The sequence below is a fragment of the Drosophila biarmipes genome, chromosome 3R, assembly GCF_025231255.1.
Source record: "Drosophila biarmipes strain raj3 chromosome 3R, RU_DBia_V1.1, whole genome shotgun sequence".
NCBI classification, from domain to species: domain Eukaryota; kingdom Metazoa; phylum Arthropoda; class Insecta; order Diptera; family Drosophilidae; genus Drosophila; species Drosophila biarmipes.
The window spans coordinates 19,570,686-19,598,658 of record NC_066616.1 but is presented as its reverse complement, the minus strand read 5'-3'; the positions used below and the strand labels follow the sequence as shown (position 1 = coordinate 19,598,658).

At 40.4% G+C, this 27,973-nt stretch overlaps 4 protein-coding genes across 4 annotated transcripts in view; 2 read left to right on the top strand and 2 right to left on the bottom strand.

The window, feature by feature from the left end:
• LOC108024696 (uncharacterized) overlaps positions 1-27,973 on the top strand; it is a 60,175-nt gene that overhangs the window by 1,649 nt on the left and 30,553 nt on the right. The window lies entirely within an intron of this gene.
• On the bottom strand, positions 11-26,276 carry LOC108024704 (YLP motif-containing protein 1). The gene is made up of 9 exons (XM_017094801.3): positions 26,196-26,276; positions 25,304-25,449; positions 5,520-6,043; positions 4,524-5,071; positions 2,589-3,185; positions 1,248-2,044; positions 988-1,193; positions 785-927; positions 11-730 (listed from the first exon to the last, which is right to left on the bottom strand). The coding sequence occupies exons 2-9, from the start codon at positions 25,353-25,355 to the stop codon at positions 178-180; spliced, it is 3,420 nt and encodes a 1,139-aa protein (XP_016950290.1). The 5' UTR covers positions 25,356-25,449; positions 26,196-26,276; the 3' UTR covers positions 11-177.
• On the top strand, positions 6,279-7,724 carry LOC108024717 (testis-specific serine/threonine-protein kinase 1). The gene is made up of 2 exons (XM_017094812.3): positions 6,279-6,452; positions 6,516-7,724. Exon 2 carries the CDS (start codon positions 6,567-6,569, stop codon positions 7,473-7,475), a length of 909 nt encoding a protein of 302 aa, XP_016950301.1. The 5' UTR covers positions 6,279-6,452; positions 6,516-6,566; the 3' UTR covers positions 7,476-7,724.
• Positions 21,758-22,462, bottom strand: LOC108024734 (U-Kazal-Dg21.2). Its single transcript, XM_017094834.3, has 2 exons — positions 22,053-22,462; positions 21,758-21,989 (listed from the first exon to the last, which is right to left on the bottom strand). Exons 1-2 carry the CDS (start codon positions 22,438-22,440, stop codon positions 21,940-21,942), a joined length of 438 nt encoding a protein of 145 aa, XP_016950323.1. The 5' UTR covers positions 22,441-22,462; the 3' UTR covers positions 21,758-21,939.

The window sequence follows — 27,973 nt, the reverse complement described above, 5'->3', positions numbered from 1 at the left end:
TTACTTACTAGTCAGATTTTATTTCACTATAGCTATAGGTATGTATACAGTTGCGTTTACAGCTAGCTATTTACAGTACTTGCTCGCTAAGAATAATTTAGGGATTATACAACCAACTCGCAGGCGAATTTCTCAATACAAATATGGCAAGCTCTTCATTAATCATCGTCAGAATGCTCATTTGCTACTATTCTTGATGGGCATCAGTTGTCCGGTATTTCCATCGGTTTTGATCTCAATCACTTCCAGCTTTTCCACGCTTACTTTTGTGGTTTCGCGACCTTTCTTCTCAGCTTCCTTGGTTTCCCTTAAGCTCTGTAGCTTATCCTCCTCCTCGCTGCTGCCTGGAGCTGTAGGTTCGGCCTCGAAATCAATCTCCTGTTGCGGCTGTGGAGTGGAGGACACTACGATTGGTTTGAGGACATAGGATTGTGTGTCCTGGGTGCTCGTGGGTGCCATTATGGTTGTGGGTGCTGTTTGATCGTAGGTATCATAGGTCCCTCGCTCTGATATATCATCTATTTCGTCGTCAATCAGCAGATTTCTTTCGGAGCTTTGCTCATAGACCTGGGCATTGATTCCACTACCATGTTTGGCTTCTGGCTTGTGGTTTTTGGGCAGTGCTGGAGTGGATGGAGCTTCAAGCGGTTTCTTCGCCTGCTGCGTGGCTTTGCGTTGCTTCTCCTGGCGCATCTTCTCCTCCATTTCCTGGAACTTCATGGCCAGGTACCTAAAGTCAATAGCAAATTAATAAATCATTACATTAATTAATTAATTTTCTTACTTATCCACTATGGGTCCATTGTAATCCTCGGGGAACTTGGGATTGAAGGGCAATATGTACTTGTAAAGTCGCTCGTTTAGCACATAAAGCTGTGCGGTCGTCGAACATTTGACATTGAACCACCAGTCGCAGGTCAAGGCAATCTTAAAAATATATATTAGTTACATCTAGAGTGTTATTAAATGTTTTTTTCTTCAGCTTACCTGACTGAATATGGTGCCATTGGGACACAGAAACGAGGCTTTTCCTCCGTTGAGATCGCAATAGTGCCAGACCTGGCAATTAGTCTCCGGATCGCCAAAGAATCCCTTGTATCGTTGCTTGGTGCACTCGAAACTTGTTTGAGGGATCTCCGCATAGTTGGGATAGTCAATGCCAGCTCTTCCAGTACTTGGTCCAGGATGTTTATCTATGAGAATTTGATTTCTTATTGATGAATATCACTTATTGAAAAGCTACCTACTTGGTCCCTTGAGCTTGGAAACAGCCTCGTTGGCCTCCTCGGATTGGGAATGGTGTTCCTCCTCGCTACCCGTATGGTAATCGTAGTCCTGGGAACTGGGCTTGTGCTCCTCGTGATGCTGCGGAGGATTGGCCACAATGGTTTGGGTTTGCTTTAGATTCTGGAGTATGCGAATCAATGTTTTGATGGAGTTGTCAATGTTGTCGGGGGTTAGGGTTTGTGGCAGATGATTGCTGGCCTGAAGCTTATGAAGAATTTCGGCCAGCGATGAGGTGCGGATATCGGGTAGCTGATCCTCATCCTCTGGTCTGAATGCCGGCGTTAATGGAGGTCGCTCATGGGCGTATTTGAAGACGGGTTTTAGTTTAATGGGCGTTACCGTAGAGGGCTCCCTATGCGGCAGCTCTGGCTGCTGGACACTGGGTGGTTTTCCGGAAACGTAAACATACTTCGGCGTAATCTCTACCGTGTGACTTGAGGTGGGCGGTCCCGCTGGCGAGGGCGTGGTCACGTAAATGGGACGCCTGGTGGCCTTGTAATTGTGGACTGGCTGCAATCGCAGAGTGGGCTGTTGGTTATAGAGAATCGGAGGACGCGGAGTGGAGATTTCAGGGTGCATTTGAGGCGCCGGCTGATGCTCTATAAGCGGAGCTGTTGTGGTCACCAGGATGTAAGCATGCTGCGGAGGCTGATGAGCCGAGGGACGCTCATGCTGCGAGGTCTGCTGCTGCTCCTCATCCAAGGATTGCCTGGGTCCATCTATCAGATAGTCAATGAACTGCGGCGGTGCTGGGGAACTAAAGAGATTATGAGATTTTTAGGGAGTTCATAGGGGACATATCATGACTACCAAGACAAATATAGAGGGGCAAAAGCTTTCAATGATTACGAATGTTTTGCAATGTGTTCTGAGGCTTATGAATGAGAAATGTAATTATAGCTTTATATTTCTTTGAAATTAAATCAAAACCCCTGAAAGACACAAGTTACTAAGATAATTAGTAGCGATAATCTAATTGGCTTTAAATTCAAAATTAATAGGCCTAAGATTTTTAAAATAAATTAGTAAATCATAAATATTTATAAAGAATTATAATAATGAAATAGGAAAGGGGACTTTCATGAGAACATACGTAATCGCAACAGACAATAATATTTCCTGGTGCGTCACTACTAACCGGTTCTATTCTTATTAACAAATTAAATATTCAAACAAATTAGTATGCCCATGGGGTCACTTGTTTTAAGAAAACTAATCTAGTGATTGTACCTTTTAAAATATGCTCCTTAAAGAAGATATCTTGAATTCTTCCTGCTGATCTACCCAAGTGGCTGACTTACCCAAGCGGCTCATCCTTGGCGAACTCGAGGCGCGGCGGCTGAGCCTGCGACTCGGAGTGCAACTGCGACTGGGAGTGCGACTGCTCTTGGACGTGGGCCATGAGGGCGCGCAGCGGGATGTGCAGCACCTGTTGGCCGGCAGTCGCATCCGGTCTTACGTAGAAAGCGTCGTACTTGTTCGGGTGATGGGTCTTGGTCTGTGTCTGGGGATGATGGGGATGCAGATGGGTGTGTTGCTGTGCCTGGTGGCTGCCGGCCAGTGTATTGCTTTGTGCCGGCACCACCGGATGTGAAAAGTCGTAATGCTGCTGCTGCTGCTGCTGCAGATGTTGCTGATGTTTTTGGTGTTTCATGCGCTGTTGTAAGTAAAGCACATATTTCTCCTGCGGCGTCATATGCGGATGCTGTTGCTGATGAGGATGCGGATGATGGCCTCCGACACTGGTCGTGGGCGGGGCCATGTTGAAGTAGCTTTCGTACTTGCTTACATGCCCGAATGTCGGCGATTTTTGATGTATTATCAATGCGTTTTTAGTGGATGTGGTGGCAGTGACTGCTGCGCCCGAGTCGGCCACCGAGACGGAAGCGTAGCCAATGCTGTGGGAGGAGGGTCATCATGCAAAGCGGTTATGTTCTTGGTTCTAAGCAAAAATGAGGCTACGGGGCATCGGTTTTAATTTATTTTGCAAGTTTTGGTAGTGAAACCTCTCGAAAGACTTACTTTAAGAGCTTAAAAAGAGATTTTAGTGACTGGTTTCACTATTAAAAATGCATTATTTTTAAAATCGAAGATGAATTAACTGTCAGAATTGGTGTTTAAATTAAACTAAAGTTCGTTATCACTTGCTTTAATAATTTAAATCCAAAAGCAAGTGTGAGCCTGTGGCATGGTGGTTGTAAATATCCCCGCTGATTGGCTTGTTTTCCCATTGCCCATCCCTCGCATTATAACGATATTGTTCGACAGATTTTTGACCTGAGCCCGCTGGCTATTTATGACATGAATTTGCAATTTGACAATTACTACAAGAGCATGTGGCCAGGTCGATTCTCAGCCCCCTTTTGCCCATTGGCAGTGCCTCCTGCCGAACATCGAACATTGAACGGCAATTGGAGACGCAATCTCGTTGTCGTCATGGATCTTACGTCACCACTGCAGTTGCAGAGACATGGAAGAGCGGATTCAGATTCGAAGCTGGAGTTGGAGAAGAGCGGACGGAGTCGGAGATTGGAATGGATTGGTCCGGTGCATTAAGTGCAATTGATTTTTCTGCCCAAGGCCAGTTGCATGCAACAGTATCCGTCTCAGACGACGGAATCCCAGATTCAGTTCAATATATGCGGCTTAAACAGATATATTTTAAAGTTTCCGTTGGGGTTTGGTAACTCAAATGTTCGAGTTTTAAATTGGAGCAAATAAATGGGGTAAGGTTGATATAGGAAAAATCTACAAAGTATTGTTAATATTTTACTACATTTTCCTCTATATTTATATCTTAAATTCATAAGTCGCTCATTTTTTGAAGTCTAATTTAACTAAGCTCACACCTTGATCTAGTTTTATTAAAGACTTTGTTTAGCAGTTTGTTTTTAAAGGCCTCTTAAGATTTATCAGGGTTTGCCAAATAAAATGTTTTGAAGGCTGTAAAGGGTCTGCTGGCATAAGTGTTTTGTGGGGTTCAAGTAGTATTTTTCCAAGGTACCCATGACGTGTATCTGTTTTCGGGGCAGCCACAGTGGCAACATTTTTAATTTGTATTCTGCATGCAATATGGCAATTGCTAGTGGAACACCTCACGATATACCAGTGGGCGTGGCTGTGAGAACTGCTGATCAAGCGAATGTTTTGGGTTTGGGTGTTCCATGAGATCACAGCTTGACTTACATTTGGGCTCATTTTCGGCTAAGAGATTCACGTGTGACAACCAATCTTACCTTGGATTGTTTTGCACTTGCTGGTGCACCGATTGCTCGTCCACCGCCTCCTCCTCCTTCTCGGCTCCATGGTCCTCCTGCCGCTGCTGCTCCACCTTCTCTCCTTTGCCCGACTCCTCATCAGATGATGACGAAGGCTGCTCCGCTGAGGCAACAGCTCCGGCTGCATAATCCGTAACGATTTGCGCTTGATGGGAATTTTTATAGACAATTTCTGGCTGCTTCAGGTTGTAATTGATGGTATTGGTGGAGCCCGGTTTGCCGCCGCTGCTCACTGGCGTATAAATAATGGGTATAAACTGTCCCGGCAATGTGTTCTGCGCTGTAAATGGCGTTAAATTGATTTTTGATTGTTTGCCTCGCTGGCGCTGCGACTGGGATGATGCCACTAGTCCCGGCGATAGTATCTCAAATTGTTGTGGTTGTTGCTCTCGCTGCTGGTGGTGCAGGAGGAGGTGGTGATGCTGCTGCTGCTGCTGCTGTGGTGGCTGCTGCAGTTGCTCCTTGGGTGACGTCGGCAGCGGCGGAAAATGCTGCACCGTCTTGTGCTGCGTGCGTGTAAATTATGAATTACGTGATTATTTATGCTTATTTATGAGCCAAGAAATCAATAGTAATGAAGGAGGATGGAAGAGGATACAAGTGCACTTTCCATACTCTCGAATAATGGGTTAAGAATTATATAGTCCTGGGAGAAATATTGTAACATTACATTTGCCTTGATGAGCTAATTCGTCAATTAGAATTGGTATATGTTTCATTCTTGTGAATCTAAGTAAATATTTTCTAAATATTCAACTTTATTAGAATTTAAGAAATTTCACAATTTTGATTTCTAATTTGGTATAATTTGTAATAACAAACTTATAAAATGGTATTTAAACTTAAGTTTGTTTAAAACCCATTGATGTTACACATTGTTTTTCCTTCTTGATGTAAAGAGACTCCCCCGAACTAATGTACCCCTACTAAGGGTACTCCTATTCAAATACTTGCCTTGTGCGTCGGGTTCAATGGCTTATAGGCAATAAAAGTGGCACCCGAATCGGTTATTGCCGCCTGCTCCTTGACATGGCCAGGTGGCGGATGTGGGGGCGCATGGGGATGCTGGTGGTGCTGGCCCCCAATGGCCAGGGAGTGGTACACCTCGCCTGCTCCCGACTGATAGTGCTGCGGCACGGGTGGCGGATGAGGGGGTCCCTGGTGGTGGTGAGGATGGTGCTTGTGCTGCGGCATGTAGGCCACCGGCACGGGTATCCTTCCAGGACCTGGTGGTGGTGCCTGCAGCTGGGCCCCGCCAGCCGATGACGAGTGCTTCGTTGCGTACGGCTGATTGATGGGCAACTCGGGGGCGGGCAGATAGAAGGCCATGTAGGGTATCAGTCGTCGACTCCGCTCCGAGGCACTTAGATCTGAGTCGCCAGTGCTACTGCTGTTGTGGCTGCCCCGGGGATTTCTATTGATTTGAGTGGTTAGAGGAACTGAGCCAGTGGCTTGGAGAAGGGGAAGCAGGTTGGCCACTGTAAAATAGAAATATTTGCTTGGTTAGATTTGCATAATTCAGGAAAAAACATGTATTAACCTAAGTAGAAAAGAAGGTTTAAGAAAAAGTATCAGATAAATTTCCTTCTTTGCCTGATGTGTAATGTATAATCCTCCCAAAAGATTCGGTTTTGGATTTCAAATTTGCTTTCATTCTAGTAACGCCTGATATGTGAAATATTTCATCATGAATCTTTACAATCCCCAGTAGCCCGGGCTCTTTCGGTCGAAGTAAATTTTGACCCGTATCGAAGCTAGACACTTTTTATATTTCTTTCACTCTTCATAAGGTTTGTAGGTTTTGTCAAAATTTCTGGACTTGAATTTAGAAACTTGAATACACAAAGTGGCAATAAATTATAGTTTGTGAAATCAACCAACTTAGGGGTAAGTATGTCCGCAATCTAAACTAAAACCATTTGCTTAAGGCTGATAAACCAAACCGCCTAGTTGGAAACACTTGGAAAATTACACGACACGCACGCCGGGGACTCCATAGCCATGTCCAAATACACCTCCAGCTCAGGGAGTCGCCAGTTGAGCACACGCAACTCGGATGTGGATGCACTGGCTCAGCGGGGCTACAATGTGGGTCACAAGATCGGCGAAGGATCCTATGCCACGGTTATAACCGCCGGCTATGCCGATGACGCCGGCCACGGTGTCCATTTGGCCTGTAAGATCATCGACAAGGCCAAGGCGCCCACCGACTTTGTGAACAAGTTCTTCCCACGCGAACTGGAGATCCTCACCAAGATCGATCATACCAACATCATTCAGATCCACAGCATCCTGCAGCGCGGTCCGAAGATCTTCATCTTTATGCGCTACGCGGAGAACGGAGATTTGCTGTCGCACATCAAGAAGTCGGGTCCCATCGATGAGAAGCAGTCGAAGATCTGGTTCCTTCAGATGTCCAAGGCCCTGAAGTACCTGCACAATCTGGACATTGCCCATCGGGATCTCAAGTGCGAGAATATTCTGCTCTCCAAGCGGCTCAACATCAAGCTGGCCGACTTTGGATTCGCTCGCTATTGCCGCGACGATAGTGGCCGGGAGATGAAATCGGAGACGTACTGCGGATCGGCCGCCTATGCTGCACCGGAGGTCGTTTGCGGGCGACCCTATGACCCCAAACTGGCGGACGCCTGGTCCCTGGGTGTCATTCTGTTCATCATGATGAATGCCAAGATGCCGTTCGATGACAGCAACCTGACCAAACTGCTGGAGGATCAGCGCAATCGCAAGTTCGCCTTCCGCCGGAAGCTGCAGGAACTGATCTCGGCCCAGGCCAAGGCCACTGTTTCGGTGCTCCTGGAGCCGGAGGCCCATGCCCGCTGGAATCTGCGCGAGATCCTCAACTGCGCCTGGCTGCGATCCGCCGAAGACTCGCAGCCCTCCACTCCCTAGAGTGTAATGGCCTGAAGACTGGATTTGCAAGTGGTTCCGTTGCCGGCGCTCTAGAGCCACGGGAACCGCCACAATCATTGCGAATCGTAACCTCACAGCGGACGTTGATTTCACAGAAATGTGTAAATTGCAATGGTATCACAGAAATTCACTGGTATTTTCTAGATAGGGATGTCCATCACTATCTGGAACAAATATCCCATATTTTTATTTTGTATGGTATTAATAAAAACGAAATGGCAAACTGTTTTTCGGATATAATTGCTTTAAATTAACAAATTAACGATGGCGTATTCCTTGACACTCCCCATAAAAATATATTTTCCTTTAGACATGCACTGTTTTAAATTCATTCGATATTGTGCAATCGATGCAAACCTTACAATTAAACGACTTGGCTGCAGCGGCAACCCAGAGCCAACGAAACCTAACCACAGAAACCAAGCGGGGCTGTCATAACCGTAAAAGAAAAACTATTATAAAATAGCATTAGGTAAATTTTCAAACAAATTTTTCTTGCATCTTTCCCCACTGCATATGGCCAACAGCAGTTTGTTTATCGTGTGCATTGTTGGCCACACTCTCCGCTTCTGTGGGCCGTGTTTAGTGAGCCGTGGCAGTGGGCAGAGGCACAAAAAGTCTCAAAGAGGAGACTCCCAACCCCAGACGACAGTAAAATGAAAGACGCCAGTGATGCCCCGCTTATTTTTAAAAAGGGCAATGGATGCGATTTTCAAATTGGTTAAAAGGAAGTACACTTATTAAACGTATATTTATTTGTCAATTTATGATTTAAATTGAAGTGTTCCCATTTTAAATTTAAATTTTCTAGTCATCGAACACGCCTAAAATTTTAATTTACATTCAACAGGTCCCTAAATAAGACATTTGAGTATTTGGCCAGTGATGCCCCGCTTATTTTTAAAAAGGGCAATCGATGCGATTTTCAAATTGGTTAAAAGAAAGTAAATATTTTAAGGTATATTTATTTGTCAATTTATAATTTAAATTGAATTGTTCCCAGTTTAAATTTAAATTTTCTAGTCATCGAACACGCTTAAAATTTTAATTTACATTCAACAGGTTCCAAAATAAGACATTTGAGTATATGGTTAAAGTGCTTTTTTTATGGTAGTAGCTGCCTTCTTAAGAGTGTTTTTTATGTCTTCGGCAGTAAATCAAAAAAGAGTAGGTTTAAAGACTGTTTTTAGAAAAATTTGAATGGGTAATGAGTAGCTTTTTAGCAAGTTAAATATATACTTATAATTTTTGTGACATTTAATATAATTATACCACATTGAGCTACCATTACTCCGAAATTAGCCAAGATCAGCCATGAATTCGTTTCAGATTAATTATGTCAAAGAATGGTTTTTAGAAAGGAACAGCACAGCAGGCTGTCTAAACCCATCAAAATGTGTTATAATTTGGGAGAATTAATTTTGGGTTAGTCTGGCTTTAGCCGTGCCATGTGACCAATCACTGTGGAACATAAGTAATTGTGTGATTTGCTCGTGTCGCCCGTTCCCGGCCTGTTTGGATTGGATTGGCTTGGCCTGCATGGCCTGGCCTCGCACATTCGTGTCCTGTGCGGCATGTGTTGCAAGTTGCCATGCCGACCAGCAATCTGCAGACTTTGGGAGTCGAGCCCCACGACAGTCGCACAATAAGTGTCCGAAAGTTCCAGCCAAATCAGAGCTGTGGGGCAGATAATTTGCATTGGAGAGCGGGCCGGGCTTAAGTGGCAACTTATATGCAAGAAAGGTCTTGTTGTTGCATGTGTGACACCAGAAATGGGGAGCAGAGTGTGTACACACTGTTCAGAGTTGCCACCCACATCAGTGATGGGAATTATCTGGGTAAATGCACAGGGTTTTACTTTGAATGGATTGTATAAAATGTAGGTTTCACTTTCATTTGTCATATACAGTTGGGAAAATTGGTACTTGATATAAAGATAAATATTATAATTATTACTTCCCACTTTTATTTAAACCTCTTTGCCCATCCCTAGTTTTATTTGATCTTTCAGTATGTCATAGCTCGGTTCGTCTACCACTTTGTTGTTTTCCTTATTGTCTGAAAGAGTTTTCATTTTACGACTCTTTTTCATGTGTTGGCCAGGTAGAGTCCCCACTCCGCACACCTGTGCGTATGCGAAATGCAATTTTGCATTAATTAATATAAGTTGTCTGTGCTGTGTGCTCGCATCCCGCCTGCGGGGCACTAAAATGTTTTGCGATGGCTCATCTGCCATCTGGCTGTGGCCAATTTCCAGCCAAGAGTCGCTCCCAAGTGGCTCGTATGGAATTAATTTTGGGGCAACGTGTCAGATTTATGCTGTTGTCCCCAGCAGTTGTCTTCGTCCCTCCTCTTCGTTGTTCGGGGCTTATTAGATCTGCCTTCCAACTTCCTGTGGCTCTGCTATAAATGGTATAAATCCTTTGAAAAATGTTGTATTTGCCTCTCGCATATTGCTAATCATTTTCTTGGACTCGGCTTTGGGATTTGCGATGGAATCAAGTCACAAATGGAATTGCCAATCACACTGTGTGGGGAGGACTCGGCCTAAAATTAGGATAATTTTATTGGCTCCAATGGCCAGAAAACTGGTCTTTAAAATGTATCTTTGAAAAATGTATTTCATGTTTACAAATAATTATAATAATTACTTTGGAAAGAAAAACTAACCCTTGAAAATATTCTTAGCCATATTTTTAAAATGATTTTTGATATTATAATTTTTTTTGCATTTTTTCTCTTATTCTATTAAATAATATTTGACTTTGGGAAAATATTCTTGCCTGAGGTTGTACTTCTCAAGCGTATGCTTTCGTGTATAAATACAATTAAAGACCCGAAGTTATGAAAAAAACAGACTTATGTGACTGCTTTTTATGCCACAATCGAACTCTTTTTTGTTCCTCTGCAAATTACCCGGTGCAAAAAAGTTTCCCAGGCTGGCTAACATAATTGTTTCGTTTCTTCAATGGCAGTTTTAGCCGGTAGAAAAATATCACGCAATGTGAGCCAAAGCAGAAGGAGGAAGTGCCTATCCTAAATAAACTTGTCATGGCCAATGGCACACCCTCGATGCTTTTTCAATTACAAAATAAATATAGGGGAGTGCGGCGGCGGCAGAATGTTGAAAATGCAATTAGGCAGCCGCGAAAACAAATAAACGCAGGCAACAAAAGTTTGAGAATGATTTCCGATGGAAGGAGGCAGAATGGTCAGGAGATGTCCCACCGAGCGGCCCCTCAGGGGATTCGACTTGTTATCGTTGTCATTTGTGGAGGCCACTCTCCCGAAACTTGCACATTTGAACCTGTGGGTTTTTAGCTGTTTCGCCCAGTTGTCAGTTGGTTTATGGCCAAAACACATTAAGCGAACCGCATAAAAACATTTTAGCCGCAGTCACAGGCGCTGTTTTTGGACCCCCCAGCCCCCAACCATCATCACCCACTGAAATTCTAGTTCAATTCGAGAGAAGCGCTCCAAAAATGTTTGCGGTCAAAATCAGAGAGACGGTGTGTGCCAGATATACAGATACAGATGCGGATACAGATACAGATGCGCATACAGATACGGATACAGATACTGATCAGGCCATATTTGCCAAGCACTTTTGCATGTATTTTGCATAAAATTTGCAAATGATTTGTTGAGCGCTTCTTATTTTGTGCAATTTTGATGCGATTTCTGGTGGGTGAGATGAGATAATGGTGGATGCCCCGATGGCGGGGACACCGGTGGACACAGGTGGACACAGGTGGACACCAGACACGGAGTACTCACCGGTGTTTGGGTTAATTCACTCGCCCCGGAGCCAAACATTTCACGCTTTTTTGACATTTCTGGCGCATAATTTGATTAGATTTCGATACGACGAGCGAATTGTTTTGGTCACTCGGGCTTTGTCGCTGGAGGATGGTGGGGGCACGTTTTTGGAGTGCCATCCTATCCACCTATCCTCTGTCCGCTGCCGGATTGTTTTCTAATTTGATTTGATTTGATTTCGGTGTTTTGCAGTGCTTTGTGGCCGGGCCCCCGGTTGGTGCGTGGTGTGCGTCGCTCAAATGCAATTAAATGCAAATTTATTGCGTAAATATTTACTTGAGCGTGAATGAATTTTAATTTTGTCATCGGCTCGTCGACCATTTCCATTTACCGTTTGGCCACCCATTTCTAATTTTTCGCCGGTTGTTTTGAAACGCTTGTGGCCATCGCATATCATCATCATCATTATCAGTCGCCTGAGGTTGGCGAATTGTGTGCACGATGCTAACTGATTTGGCTGATTTGGTTTTGGATCCCCCTGGTCCGATTATTGTGCCACTCGCGCGGCCCGCGACTCCAAATTATAATGGCCGAAAACGATACCACTCTCGCCTCTGGCCATTTATGGTCCAAATTGTAAAGTCGCCCATGTAAGCCATCAACCTTAGCCATAAGCCCCGCATCTGCGCAAAGCGGGCATTACACGAGCCACGGGTCCAAGAAGTCAAGCTCAAATTGCTGGCTGTCCGGGGCAGGAAAGGCGCACGGCCTCCGATTTGCCTTCACTTACATTTTTGGCCAGAAGACAAATTATAGAGGCCGTAAAATGCAACAAACCAATCCCGCAGTTTCGGGTGGTCCAAATATTAGCCAACTAAAGTGCGAACCAAATTGCTACTTCTGTTTTTTATGTGAATAGGCTCTTGAGCGATCCCCCATTGGTAAGTAGTAATAAATTTGTTAATTACCTGGCAAATTCGTTGGAATTCACTTGTGAATTAAGTTGTAAACCTACATAAAAATCATGGCTTGAGACCTCGAAAGTTGCATTTCAATTTAGTCGGAATTTATAAGATCAAGTTTTAAGAAAAATTTTTCACTATAAAAATTCTCAAAAAAGCCTGCAATTTTTCTATGGCTCCTTTGCATTTTTGCCACTTATCTTAGTTCACACTAATTGGAACTAAGTGAAATGTTAACTTTATTCTGGCCACACCAATCGTGGGTAATTCGGCATTTGCAGCCGTTCACACCCCGAATTCAGTCTCCGTATTATTTATAACCAATTGTTTGTCTTTATGCACGACCTTTAATCTGCATTCCGGTAAAAACGCTGAGAACTCGTCTAATCCATATATCAAATGCAGTGCGCCGATCGCATTAACTTTCAGTTAGAACCAACATCCGCTTGGGGCGAAGCTGTATCTTGATCAGCGGACTTTGCCGCACAAATTTGTATTAAATAATACAGAAATGCAGACTTTTTTGTTGAGACTTTATTGTTATTTGCCACGTTTTCCGCTCGTCGGTGACGACAATTGCGACAGTAACAGAAAAGTGAATGGGTTTTCCTTCCATTCCTCCCAATCGGCCATCGCGTTACGTTTGCAAATGTCGCAATCTGGCACTGGCACCCATTATAAGCATTTGAACTGCATGTGACGTTTAATGGACAGCACAGAAAACCAAAAAAATAAACCGCCCAGTGAATAAACATGGAAAAACACACCAGCCTAACCCCTCGATTTGTGCATCAAATCAAACTGCGTTTATCAAAGTCAAAATTGTCGATCGATTTGGTCTGCCAATCACTATGTCCACCAGTTACAAGTTAAACTAAACCATCTAGTCAAAGATTTAATTCATTTTTATTTAAATTGCAATCCACAAATGGCAGAAACAATTACTTAAAATTTAAAAATAATAAGTTAGAGGTCATAAATGGTCTGGTTGTCCGAGCTCCTGTCAAAGTCCCTGTTAGCTTCTGTTAGAACTAGTTAAACACTAGTTAGTTTTCTAGATTCCTTTAATTTGTCTGGTCAAAAACAATGTCAAACTGCTGTTAGTCAGAGAAAATATAATAATATTTTTAGTTAAAAAACATCTCGAGTCTTAACCCCTAGTTGTAAAAATTGAAAACAGGAGAGATAGTCGGGTTAATCTCCAAAGGCTGCAATTTATATCCAAGTCTTGAACTAAACTCCTCCACATTCACCTTCACTTCTGCTTCGGACATCCAGCGATCCATGGAAATGCTTTGCAAGTAATTGTTATCATTGGCCGCCCGTAATTGTATGCAAATGGAAAATGATTGTTACACTTTCTGCCCGCATTTAGTTAACAAAAAAATTCGCAAGCTCATGCCACCTCCTCCACCGGTCAGTTGCATCTCATTATAGGATTTACATTTCACGGCCAGGTTGGCAACGCAAAGTGCTTCCTCGTATATGCACCAAAGTGTTTCCTCAAATGGGGATTGGAAATGTAATTGGTTTTTTCCTTTTACCGGCATTAATTTTATTACCGCGCCATTTACCGTTTGGTCTAAGGTAAATTTTATTGATTATGTTAATTGTTGGATTTTAAAAATCAAACCAACGGTTGGAAACAAATGACCAACAGGTGGGTGAATTTATTGTTTTTTTCATACCCCAATTAACATAAATAAGAACATTTTAGATAAAGATTTTCATTGTCAATTTACGAGTTCGTGAAGTGTGTTGAACAATTAACTCGTATCCGGTAAAGATAATAAATTTTACGATAGTTTCGGTGGGTTTTTTTTTAACAAACAATGGACTATAAATATTCAATGTTATAAATTAAAGACTTTTATTAAGTGAAGTCAAATTGATCAAAAATATAATTAAAAAAAGAAATATATATAAACTGTCCTTTTTAATTCGATTATATTTTTTTTTGCATAATAAACCAAAATATTTTTTTAGTCAATATATACAATTAAACTCCCTAGTAATGGCTAATTCCTTTTTCTTGATATATAATTATCTAAAATAATAGCCCCAAGGCTGTCCTAAATGGAAGCAATAAATTTGTCTATCACACATTCTCCAGACAATCACATTACCTCCGTTTCTTTTTTTTCTGGTGACCCGAGCTCTTAAGAGGGTCAAACTAGTCTAGTTAGAAAAAAGGCGTTTGGATCACGTTTCTAGGGGCGTTTGGCTTGACCCGACGACAATCGCCACAGATCCGAAATTATTTATGAAGGCTTTCTCGAACACAATCGCAATAGCAAAGGGGTTCTGCGATAATTGTGCAATGAAATTCTAGAAAACAATGCAGAAATATATGACCAATGTTTGCCATTGAAAAGTGATTACGCAAATTAAATGTAATTTATTTGTGCATGCAACAAAAGTAAAAGCCACGGCAAATGGCTCGAAGCCGATTGTTATCACTCGTAGCTCGAAGCTCAGCGCTGCCAAGCCAGGCAAAACAAATTTAAATATAATTCACTTACAACCAACAAAAGCCGCGAACAAAACTCATAAAAGCCAGCAATGGAAAAGCGGTAACATTGCACAAATTAAACAACAGAGACTGCACAACTTCAATTAATGTCTTATGGCTACGGTTCCGATCGATTTGCGGCGCTACAGAAATCGAGCGATCGATCTGTGGTTGGAAATCGATCGGCGCGGCAAGGTCGCCCAGCTGCCGATGGCTGCCAAATGTGGTTCGCCACTCGCAGATCTCTAATAGATCCGCCAGCGATTCCCCAGAATTTTTCAACTGCGTTTTGAGAGCTACAAAGTAGATTGGGTTCGAAGAGTTGAATATTATATGCTCTTATAAATTATTTATTATCAACAACTCATTATCATTATCAATTAAACTCTTAAAAAAAACATTTCTATATATTTCGTATATTCTAATAGAAATTAAAATAATATATCTTGGCTTCTTAACACACAACCTATCAAAACTGTACTACCCCTACCAAGTTCATAAAAATTGTGCTCATAAAAAATAATGGTTTGATGATTTGTGGCCGCTTGTTTGCTCTCATAGAACACGGTCAAATACTATCCTATAGAAGGCGGAAATTGGGTGCTGAGGTTGTTGAAATCAAAAGCATTAAGAACATGACGAGGCCGCCGCCGCAACGATTACTAAATGCCAATTAATCCCGACCCACAGACAGAATTAATCGGTAACTACTAGAATCAGTTGTCTTTGTGGTTCGTTGTTTTGTGTTGATCGAAACCAGTGCAAATGGGGCAGGAAAGAAAAACAAAGAAACGCTAAAAAACTAAATCTTGTTAATTAGACCGTCGTTAGTCACGTTTCTCGGTTTCTTTTGGAGGCCCTGCTGGGTTGGGCTGACCAAAGAAAATCTATAACTAATATGGTTCCACTCGGAAGGCATTGAATGTCATAATCTGTAGCACGAACTCTTGTAACAAGCGTGCTCAAGCAAAAGGTAAACATTGATGGGTGATAATTGCCAGCAGGAAAGGGAACTATACTTCATCAAGAAAACCTATTAATCATATTTGGGTTTCCTTAAATTTATTTAAAATTTTTATATTTATTTAATAATTAACAAATTAGATGTAAATTCAAAACTATTTTTGGTACAAAGCAACCAACTATATTACTCTTTCAGAGGTTATAGTTTTTAGTCATGTTTTCTTTCTAAACATGCTATTGATTGTCATTAACTTCCATTCACAATTAATCTCAGAAAACAAAGCAAAACCAGTCAAAGTATACTTATAAAATTCGCATAATTTAAAACGTATTTATCATACTCATCTAGAAAAATAGACAAGCGATTAGGCGGGCGAATTTCTAAGTAGCCAGGGTAAAGGCGGGAAGCTATTAATACTATTTATCTCGGGGATTCCCTCGGCAATCAAATGTCAAAGTATTTTTAGGCTGTGCGTGAGCGTTTTAAAGAACCACAAGTGCTCTGTGACCCCTGACCCAAAACGGTCAAGGCGTCCGAATGACCATCACGAAATGACCGCACGAAAAAAACACACTGACCCTGTGCACTTTTCGCCCGAGTTTGCCCTGTGAAAAACATGGAAATCTACCGCAGACAATGGAGAAGTATGGAATTTCAGCTGACTCACAGACATACCATAAATAGTGGTCTCAGAAAATTTGACAACATTTTTTTAGCCGTCTATGTGAAGCACTTTAATTAATTGCTTTTGCATTCAGGTGCAGTTTATATAACATTTTGGAACCTACCCGTTTTTGGTTGGGTTTTGGAGTTCTTTGTGTTGCCAAATATCTGTTTCTTTTTTTACTCCCAAACTATGGCTCATGCCAAGCGATTGTTGTCTCTACTAGCCAAATTAATTGGCTTAATTTGGAAGCTTGGCTGGCCTGCTGATTTTTTTCCTAGGTGTTAACAATCGTGTTTGCATGTGGGTTTATTGCCAAACAATTCGCTATTTTAGAACTTGAATGGGTGGCCAGAGTCACCCAGAAATCCCAGAAGCGAGAGCAAAAACTTCTTGGCTAATCCAGTAATCCGTACATAATAATTATCTTATCCGATCAGCGACCTTCAACTTCACAAATAAGTTGATAAATATGCACTGGCCACTGGCCAGTTTTAATTGTAGTTAATTAATGTAAATGTTGGTAACTTTACAGCCCCATAATCAACCCATTCCAAACAGATTTTATTAATTATATGGCAGCGTTACTGCCAGGGAAATACACTAATTTAACCGGAGGTCAGTGAAAGAGGTCAGTTGAGTTTTGATTTGGGCCTAATTGGGTAAATTAATATCGCGCCGAGAGCGGGCGAATAAAAATTTGAGTAAAAGTGGCTATAAATTATCACCCGCTAACCGCAAGATCAACCTTGACTATCGCCGTTGACAAATGAGTAACATCCACAAATTAGTGACTGTGGGAGATTAATTACCACCATATAAATCCAAGTCGAGTAAATAATATCAGAGTCGCAAGCTCGAACAGCGAAACTATTAGGTTAAACTAGATCCGTATCGCATTTGTTCTACTTTGGCTTGGCTCTTATTTTCTGACAGTTTGACATCGGTAAAGAAATATTAGTCAATCCTAGAGCTAAATTGGATTTCTTTCAAGAAACTACTTCGCTCCATATTCCCATGTAGCAGTTGGCGTGTCCAATTCGTCATGTGCAATGCAACGGAAAATGTAATTGAAAATTGCCACAACATCTTGATTTGATTTTCCTGCCGCAGCCTAGGACTTTGAATATGGTGTTGGTGATGTGATGACTCAATGTATCAGTCATCATCAAATAAAGCTATCATATAAATGAATAAAAATTCCCAATCCGTCAGTTCTGAATCATATTTCCTACATAATCAAGAATAGTGGCTAGAAATTTTTAAACATTTTTCCGATTGAAAGACGCCATTTTAGATTTTTAATTATTAATAATTTATGTTTAAATTAATTTAAAAACTTAAGAGTTGTTTTTTGATCGAAACATTCTTATATTTCAGCGCTTTTGTTTTGCTATTCGAGGTAAAAAGTGTATTGACAATTGTTCTATATAGCACAGATTTTTATGATTTCAATTATGAGTGTGTAAAGCAGTGAAGGAATGTAAGATCCCATGGAGTATGTATCTTTAATTAACAACACTTGCGGGTCTAATTTTCGGATAAGTTTGGAAAGTTGTTTTTATTACTAATTACTAAACCCCAGGTGTAATTTGACCAGACCTGCAACTGAGACATTCTTCATTTTGTGAACCCATAAAATGAAACTTTAGGAGTTTTAAAATTACGTTCACTTAGACGCCGAGGAAGAGTACAGTCGCTGATTCGGCAAATGAAAGGAAATTCCACGTTTGATTGAGCCTGCTTAAATTCCCTGTGATTACGGCCATTACATCAATGGAATGCCAACTTTCCAGCAGTTAAACAATTAACCTGTTCCATCCCCGAGTCGCATCCCCAATATAATTTGTTATTTCAGTTATGCTGCTATTTTGTGCAATCGAACGCAACAAGTGCACTTGGCTATCAAGACGGGTTCAGTTGCTTTTTAGCCATATTTGTCAACCCTGCGATTTCTGCTTGGCTCTGAGCCAAGTAATTTCATCTATGCAGGCGGTATGGTTTTTAAAGTCATGCGGCCTTAATTTAACACGCGCCACTTGGCCCACAAATATTGGTTACAGGGAGCTGTTGAAACTTTCACTGCGGTGGGCCAACTAGTGCACATATCAGTTACTTGGTAATTAGACCACTAATTAAGGCCCGAGTGCCAACACTTCTTGTCCCAAAAAAGAGCTGGGTGGTGCACAATTTTAACCACAAGGTCCAATTATGTCATGCTGTCAACTGTCATCAGGTGGATGAAAAATGTACATAAGCTTACGGGGTGGGCTTACTAAAAACACTGAAAACACTAGGTAATACGATTTTGTTTACAGCACTAGTATATACTCTAAATTTCTAAGTGTTACGCGTTTCATAAAAAAAATGTTTTAATGCTGTAGACCTTTTTTTTCATGGCTTCTTAAAATAAAATAGCTACCAAAATTAAAATGTGTCATAAGGCCTTAAGTGTTTACTGAAATCAACCACGTTGGTAATAGATACAATCTATTAGATGTTATTATCTATAAGAACAGAGGAAAAAATACCTGTCTTTTCTAAGAATTAATTAAGTACATTTTTTTTACCATCTGTCAGAGTATCATCTACTTCGTATTGCCAAGATCAACTTGGGTTTCCCTAAAAGTTACGCACGAGCCCGTCATCATTGCACTAAGTACGAGTATATCAGCAATTTCTGAGTTGGCTCTGGGCTCAGTTACAGTTACAACGGCAGCTAACAATAACAATGGAATGTCTCTTACCAAATGCGGCATTTTGTTGGCATTACACATCATCTACTGCCACCCCGCCTTACTTACTCCACTTCACTTGCCCGCTTTAATAATCATGGAAAACATCGTCTCATGAGTTGACATTTTTCATTTAAGACTTTATTTGGCCAAAGGCTTCGTGTAGTTGCCAAAATAAGGTCTAAACAAGGGGATGGGGGTAAATAATAATAACAAAATGCGTGTAATAACCGAAAAATATTCACACAGTTTACACCTAAGCCACGGGTTTTCTTTCCACTCCATGCTGGCTTTATTCAAGGCATCTGCTCATGCAATATTTTGGCTTCTTATTATTTTGTGGCTTTTGCTTTTAGCCCAGTTTTTACGGTCGTGTGAGGTAATTCGGAGACTTGGCTTGGTATCACAGCAGGCATGCCTATTCAATGTTTTGGTTATTATTCAATGTGCCACATTGCAGCGATTCGAATTGAAAAAGCTGTTTAAATAAATTGGACAGAGAATTAAAAATAATTATAACACTTCAACGGATTCATAAAAATTGATAGTCCACTTCAAAGCATCAAAAAATAGCCAAATTTGGCTGAAACTACTTTCAAAAGCGTTTATAAGGTAAAACTTCCTTTTAGAATGGTTTCGAAGTTATGGATTCAAATGTTTCGGCTTCTTTGAATTAATAAATATGAATCTTGTTTTTGGTATGGTGCGACCTTATATGGTAGTTAAATTATGATTTTAGATAATAAAATCATTATAAAGTTATTTAGACGATCATCAGTTCGTTAGCAAACTTTAAAACTTGATTGTGTTTCTGATCAAAATATTATTATATATATTTTTTTGTCACATTTTTATTATTTGTATATCATTTAATTACCTTTTTTAATTGAAAGCCAATGCCATTTGTTTTGTTTAATTGCAAAATTTTTCATTACCATAACAAATATTGTTCACAATTTTTGTTACAGGCTAATTTGCTTTGAATTTAAATCAGCCAAGCGCTTAATTTTCCCCTGAAGTATTTTTGTTTATTTTTGTACATATACCTTATGTAATTTCCATTTGCGAATTTACTGTGAACATAAGTGTAACGAGTGAACTTCTTTGTTTGTTAATTAGAGAGCGAAACAAATGAGTTTCGAATATGCTCTGTTTGACTTTCAAATTTTGTCATTAGGCGAGATGAGACAATCAAAACTTAATGACCTCAAGACATCAAAGCTAAATTGAAAACACATTCTCGACACCGGTTTCTTACCCCCGCACAGTGGAAAGAGCCAAAAGCGGGACCGTCGAAATATTGGTTAGGGGGAGATCTATAAATCAATTAAGTTATTATCGAAGGCGTCGAACAAGGCGTCGAGCTTGTTTCGGCTGTGGGAAATCTGCATTCATTGGCATAGGATAGTACAGTAATGGCAAGTATGTCTTCCGCCTGTGCAAAGGCACTTGACTTGCAGTTCGCTCCTCGGACAAGTTGATAACTATTCGGTTCGGCATGGGATTGTGTAAATTTGCCAAAGGCCATAAAACAATCAAATCCATTGGGTGAAAAGTGGATGAGAGACTTTGAGAGCGAGGAACTTTGCAAGAAATGCAAATCTGCATGAAAATGGAAACGAGAAAGGAGGAGGAGGAGGTGTTTGCGAATAAAATTCCAAATACTCTTGCCGGGATTTTATAGCTGTGATAAAGATTCTACAATGTAGTCATAATATAAAATTACCAAAAAAAATTTAAAAATGATCATACTTATTAAGATTGAATAATAATAACATTTCTTATTACAAGAAGATCCTGAAATAATAACATTTATCGCACAGACAAAGTCCCTGTGAAAGAAATTGGATTTCCTTGAGTCTGTCTCGATTAAGTAAGCAAAAGATGTTGAAAAAAAAAGTTAATTTTTTTTCAAAAGTTTTCGAATAGATATCTACCAGATACTTTGACACGGACTCGAGACACATTCTCTTAACTTCTTCTGCCCGAAAACCAATGATACCCTCAGATAGCGTATAATGAAAAGTAACCTGGGTAGTTGAAACGAAAGCAAATCCGTGGGCTGGAACTGCAGCCTGGACAGACTTCGATGGGGACTCCGAGGAAAATGTTGCAACCAGCTCTCTCGGACATCGCGTAATTGCGAAATCACCCCGAGGACATTGGCGCTGGGGAGTTTCTTTGTGGCCGACTGGGGCGGCTCAAATGAGTTTTTGCATATTGCAAATGCAAAATTTTTCCTTAATTAAATCCGATCAATCGCGGCCAATCAGGAAACGAGTGGTGGAAGCGTGGCCGCTGGAAAAGCCAGACAACATTGAACTTGAATCGCCGCCCAAAGTGGCTGCGTAAAAGTTGTGCAACTTGTTGTTGGCCAGCTGAAAACATTAAAGACACGATTGCAACACATCTGTGCAGACGGCTTTGCTTTTATTTTCATTTTCATTTATTTTATTTCTTTTTTTTTGCTGTCGTTGGTTGCACAGCAAATCCTGTTTTTGGTCAAGGCGCTCCAAAATAAGTGGGTTAAATTGCGTTTAGGGAACGAATAGTACGTGTTATGTCCGGTTAAAGAAAAACTTGGTTTCAGTTGTTGGGTCGTAAGCAGCGGACTTACTGAAATGAACACTATTATTTACGAGATTGTACAATGAACATACAAATATTTCAGTTTTAGTAGGCAGTTACTCAATTTACTTAACTTCTTTTAACTATGATACATTTTGATTGAGAACTACCTCTAAGAGTGAGAATTGTCTTTAATTTGCAAACATTATATTTATTAAAAAAATTAATTTTTCTGTTTCCACTATAAAATAATAATATAAAAAAAAACATCACAGGTCCTTAACCCACCGGTCGCTCTATGCATTCGCCAATCGCAAAGAAGGAGTATGCTAAATCGGTAAATAAATTAAATCAGTGAACAATATTCTGAGTGAAACCTATTTTTCACTTACGCCTTTCGTTAGTGCAAATATAGTTGCGCATTTCGCACTCGTTGCTGAAGGTTATATACTCCTCCTGGAAGATTTGCGCACACACGGGATCGTACACATCCGGGCAGACCTTTGTGCAATGTGGCTTGCAGACTTCCCGGGTTGTTTCTATCAACTCCGATTTATCACTATTTTTCCGGGCGCACTGCTCCACCTTCAGCAGACACCTGTTGTGGAACACGTGGCACCTTTCGTCGGCCATGGCCCAGACCAACTCCTTCTCATCCGAGCACTTGTACTGCACATTGCACCGGAAGAGGTCACCCTGGCCCTGGGCTCGGGTGCATCCCAAGAAAGTCAGCGCGAAGGCCAAAGCCGGGGTCAAATTCAGTTTGCTGCTTCCGTGCATCTCGTTCGCTGATTATAGAATCGAAACTGGGGCCTAGGGAACCAGTGCTGTGAATATTTATACGATTCACGCCCACAATTCACTTTTTAACCTGCTTTGAGTAGTCTAGGCTCATTTGACCCCAATGGATACTGATACTTTGTGATTAACAAATAGTTTCATTAAAAAAAGCATGATTTTCAGGAAATGGTACCACCATAAAATAAGATAAAGCACATTATAAAATCGGATTCTAGTAAGATTATATATATATATTAGAATCTTGAAATCTAAAAGTTTCCCACAAATTATCTCTCAAACATTTTTATATTTTTTGAATCGTACATTGTTAAATAATAAAAGGTTACAAAGGTGTTAAAGAAGTCTTTGTAGTTATTCACTTTGTTTCACATTTTTTAATTGCTAACAAAATGAATTGCGGGTTGAAACCAGGTTATTGTGTAGCGTAGCACAGATAAGATAAGTAAGATAATCGAAAGCCCTCTGACTTGCTAAATATTCTTGGAAATATTCACAATTATAAGCTTGAAAGTGAGATATAATGGATTGCTATAAGAATAGTTAATTAATTGAATGAAATGTATGTACACAAAACGACTGTGTTATGCCTTAAAAAACAAATATTTAAAGTTTTATTTTTTATATCAGTTTTTATTTGGCAAAATATTTTTAACGGCTTTGTTTTATTAATTTCATGTAAAGTAATTTGCATTAAAAATGATGAAATCTAACCAACCTGCTTTCTATCTACCATGTTTACTTTTAATTTTCCTCTTTTTAATTATATAAAAGTATCTAGATTATTTTTGCTATGTACTAGTTTTATTGTTTTAAGCCTGTGTGTCACTCGGCTTGAATCGACTGGGGGTTAAGCATGCAAGTGGCTTCACTACATTTGCCTCTCGAAAGTGGCTCAAACGGATCAGGCTCGGGTCGGAGCACCGTCTGCTTTCTATCCATTTGAACATCTTATTATGTCAATTATCCAATTGCTAATAAAGTCCACGTACGCCGCTGACCCGCAAGTTGTGGATCGGCGATCAGTGAAATGTACAGTAAACGGCGAAATGAGAAGCGAAACGAGAAATTCGCGTTGAAATCATTTCAGAGTCATTGACACAGACAGTGTCCGCCGACTTGTGGTTACATTGGGTTTTCCGTTTCTTTTTTTTTCGGCAAACATTTTACTTTTTCTTTTCACGCCCCAAACTCACTCCCCCTCTTTTGTTTTATTTTCCATGTGGAAGTGAAAAATCTTGTTTTCCCGGGCACAGGCATACGTTCATATATCCGCAGCTGGTTGTCGGCTGCCCCAAAGCAAATTTATGGACCTTCAACTACTAGGCACCGCAGAAAGTTGACAAAACTTGCAAATTATGTAAAATGCAATCTCTCGGCGGCAATTAGTGAACTTGCTCCGAATTTGAGATTTTTTCGGGGTGTTAAATGAATGACGCTGATGACTGTAATTGGTTTTTGGCCATTAGGTAAGCCAAATTGCTCATTTTTAGGAAGTTATTAACATAATTGCCACGGGAAGTGTGTGTTTTCTTTTAGGGATGGTAACTTTTGCTTCTCATCCTCCATGGTGTTATGCAGCTGGGAATATTTCGGACGAACTTTGCCCGCTCCAGGTATTTTTATTTACATGGATGCAAATTCCGAAACACCTGCCCAGTCTCCCACGAAGTCAGTGCCAGACAAATGCACACATTCCTGGCTCCACCGATGGAAAATTGCATTTTCCACTGCAAATGCCGCGCACTCGATGTGGAGCACGTTTACCTCAACTTTGCCCCTTGGCTTCGACCTATGGATCCCTTGTGCCGTAGCCTCCTCCTTTTCCCCATCCCAGGGGTTTTCCCGGCGTCCAGTTTAGATATCCACTTGGCGCTGTAATGCACCGTCACCGAAGGCCGTCAATGTTGATGGCGATAATAATTTGTATGCCGTTCCATCAATACAGGGCTTGCCATGGATTACTCTATCGTCAAAACAGTGGAACTGCCATTGTTATGGCGTTATTAATTGATTTAAATCAGTTATATGAAAGGATTGCGTTTAAATTAACCATGGCACAGGTTTTATATTATTATCAGATGTGGGTTTATTCCCAGGGCATTACAAAATGATTTTTTTTAGTATCAAATTTTAATTGAAATTTCTTTTATGAAGAATACAAGATTGAAAAGATAGTTTGAGGCTATACAATCTTATTTTAAATTATATATTTTAATCACTAACATTAAATTGGCAGAGCTTAATCCCAATCATTGTAAAAATTCATATTTACCATAAGGCGAGTTTTAACGTTGGGAATGCCATAAAAATGAAGGTAAAACTTTGGCATCCACTGTGCGGATTATCCGCAGAGCCTGACAGACGTGGACGAATCCGCGGTGGATCGGGTCGCGCACTTTCGCTACGATACACAAATATACATAAAACGCAACTTTGCGCACGTATTTGGGATTTGTGATTTTCAGATTTCGGACGGTGTCGCATCGTAAGGTATTTAAACTTCATTTTCATATTGTCAAGGGGCAATTGATGGTCAAAGCCCCGCAGCGCAATGGTTGGCCTTTCGTAGAGCCATGCATTTTTGGCTGACTGCACTTTGAGGGGGAGTCGTTGGAGGTGCATTAATTCAGGAATTGCACAAGCTGTAATATTAGTTTTTTGGCAGGCTAACGTAAAACGACATTTTTGTTTTTAGTGCGACACAAACGACCTTGCTCCCGTTCAGTCACCCAATCCGCAGAAAAAATATATAGCGAAATGGAACCGGCAAACTGGTTTTCGAATCGGTTCTAACTAAGTTTACTTAGTGGTAAGACTGGGTAATTCAAAGATCTCCACTTACCAAATGCCAATGGCAGCAGCCAGTGGCTCAATCTTCCCTGGGGGATCCGCATTTTATCCCCTGATTCTCACTCACTTTCAGTTATTTAACTTCTGTCTCGTATTCCAATTTGCTTAATGGCCTAGTGAAGCATATTTGTTAAACAACTGAAAGTATTTCACAGACGCCGAACAACATTTAAATTAATGACTTGACGAAAAACAAAGGAGATCTGCATAGAAAATATTTTTAAGTATAATGTTCTAAGAAAGGGGCGTTGTCTTCTTATCTTATGCATAAATTATTCTTCTTTATAACGGTGACAAACGCAAGAATGCTTTTTGTTTTGAGAACATATTTTATTTCTTTTTATTGTACGAGATCAGGGGTTCGGGGAAACCAGTCTACGAAAGTGTTTAGGAAAGGTTTTCTTTTATTTTAGAGTGAAATCTTGGAGATTTTAGCGCTAAGCCCCAATAAACACACATATCTTTGTTTGGTGTGCAATATTTTCTACAGCCTATGCAGATCTCTCGTTTCGTCTCAATTTCAATAAATGCTTAAGATCTTTTTCTTTCACTTTTGCGAAGAAATCGGGCCACACAGATCTAGATACATTCGAGAGGGTCATTTGTTTGTCACAATAAAGCTTTTTCAACTTGTTCTACTTCACTTTTCATAAATTTCACAATTTATTTTGTGTCACTTTACACCATATGCAAATTTGGTATAAGAATTATAATTTCGGGTTTTTAGCAAACTTTCACAAGCCGAAATATTTATCAAATACCCAAGGGGTTTATAATGAAAACTAATATTGACAGTTCATAATTTAAGCGATTTGTGTTTGGGTTTTTTTTTGTGGGTAAAAATAAAAACAAAGATTTGGTTTTATGATTTGTAACTAACGAACCGAAAAACGGTTATAAAAAAGCGATGCGAAGACGGCGGAGTGCGCGAATTTTTAAGCACGGCGCATGCGCAGCGTTCAAATTGAAACTGAATGTGGTTTGGCGGCTGCGCGTTTGTTTATTTGATCGCTGGCGCCGCACTGCTTGCACTGCTTGGTTTCGACCAGGTTTCTCTTTTTGTTTAGGCCATGTTTACTCTTTTCAGAGGCACTCTTACTCTTTTTTTTACTTCTCAGAGGTTTTTGGCGACCACAAGTCGCGTGCTTGTGACTCACGGTGATGGAGGGATTTTTCGAGGGGGCTTGAGAGGGGCTTCGACTGATTATATTGCCTTAGGTCAGGTCTCAAGTCTGCTGCTTTGTTTATACCATTTCTCAGACTCGCCTTTAACTACCGTGTTCGCTGTCTTGCGGCTTGTAATGAAGCCATTAGCAGACAATTACCAGGGTGACCATCTTATTATGTTTAAATTGATTTCGCCCGGGGGCTTGTGCTGGTTCTATTTGGTTTCCTCCATTTATAGTTCCCTTCACTGGCGGTCCTTTCACCTTTGCACTTTCCCCAGCTAGGAAATTAACCACAAAATATGATCAGCTCATCCCACATTATTTGCGAAATTTTCATTTCAATTTCGGCAAGCCACGCGATCTTGAAATGAGTTTGCCAACTTCATAAGCTCAAAAGTTAAGTGTTTAGTCATAAAAATTTGTTTTTCTTTATTTTGTATACTTATTAACTTTTTATTAAAGAATATATTTTATATTTATTACATTTATTTATTTATAATTTACTATAAAAATGAGAACTTTGAATGCGCAGAGTGTCTTGCAATCCGCAATACATCTCTATTTCTCCCTCATATTTCTTCCGAAAAATTATGACCATGCTGTATTTTTTTTATAAATTGGCGTACCCCTCCCATTGTTAAGCTACTGTACAAGTTAATTAAAAAGTTATAAATTACCTGGTGAAATGTTACGGCTATACACGCATTGCTCGTTGGCCCATTGACTTGGCTGCAATAACTCACCCGCATCCACGAGTCAAAAGATTTGGTCTCCTTTCAGTTTTATATTAATGTTCGACGCTCCTTTCCCGGCATTTACATAACCCGCCAGTTTTTCAAGTTCAGCGAAATGCTGGCGAATTGAATTCAAGTTTAATTGTTGAATAAATTGAAAAAAGGAGAAATTATAATTCGTCTGTTCACCCATAAATATTTAATGAACTCCAGCAAGTAATCAAAGGAAAGTGTAACCATTAAATCGCGTGATAAGTGTTTGGGGTCGAGTTATATGGAAGTGAAGTCTGGGCGGATGTGTAGCTTTCATGACTTCAAGTTGTAGGGGTAATACCCTTAGTTGCTAGTAAAATGGGATACGGTTTTTGAAATCTCTTTAAAAATAAAAAGTTAAAGCTCCTGACCAATATCCGGCTTTAAGTATACTTATAAGTAAAATGAAGTTGGTTTTTCTTTATTGAATTGAATATTTAAAAAAGACTTAGTTTTATTAATATATAAACGAATATAAAGCCCTTGTGCCAGAAGTGTATTTTAAATTCATTTTGCTTGATAAAACATATTGTTTTTTTTTTGTCTTGTAATGGCTCTCCACATAAGAGCCCAGTCCTGGTTATTTTCTGTCCATTTGGCTGAACGCCGTCACCCCAGGGCAGTCATAAAGGGAAACTCCGCCAATTTGGTGGACATGGAACTAAGGGGAGTGCTCCAAAAAGTGGTCATCGCAGTGCACGTGCCAAAACATGGTTTAGAAAGTGC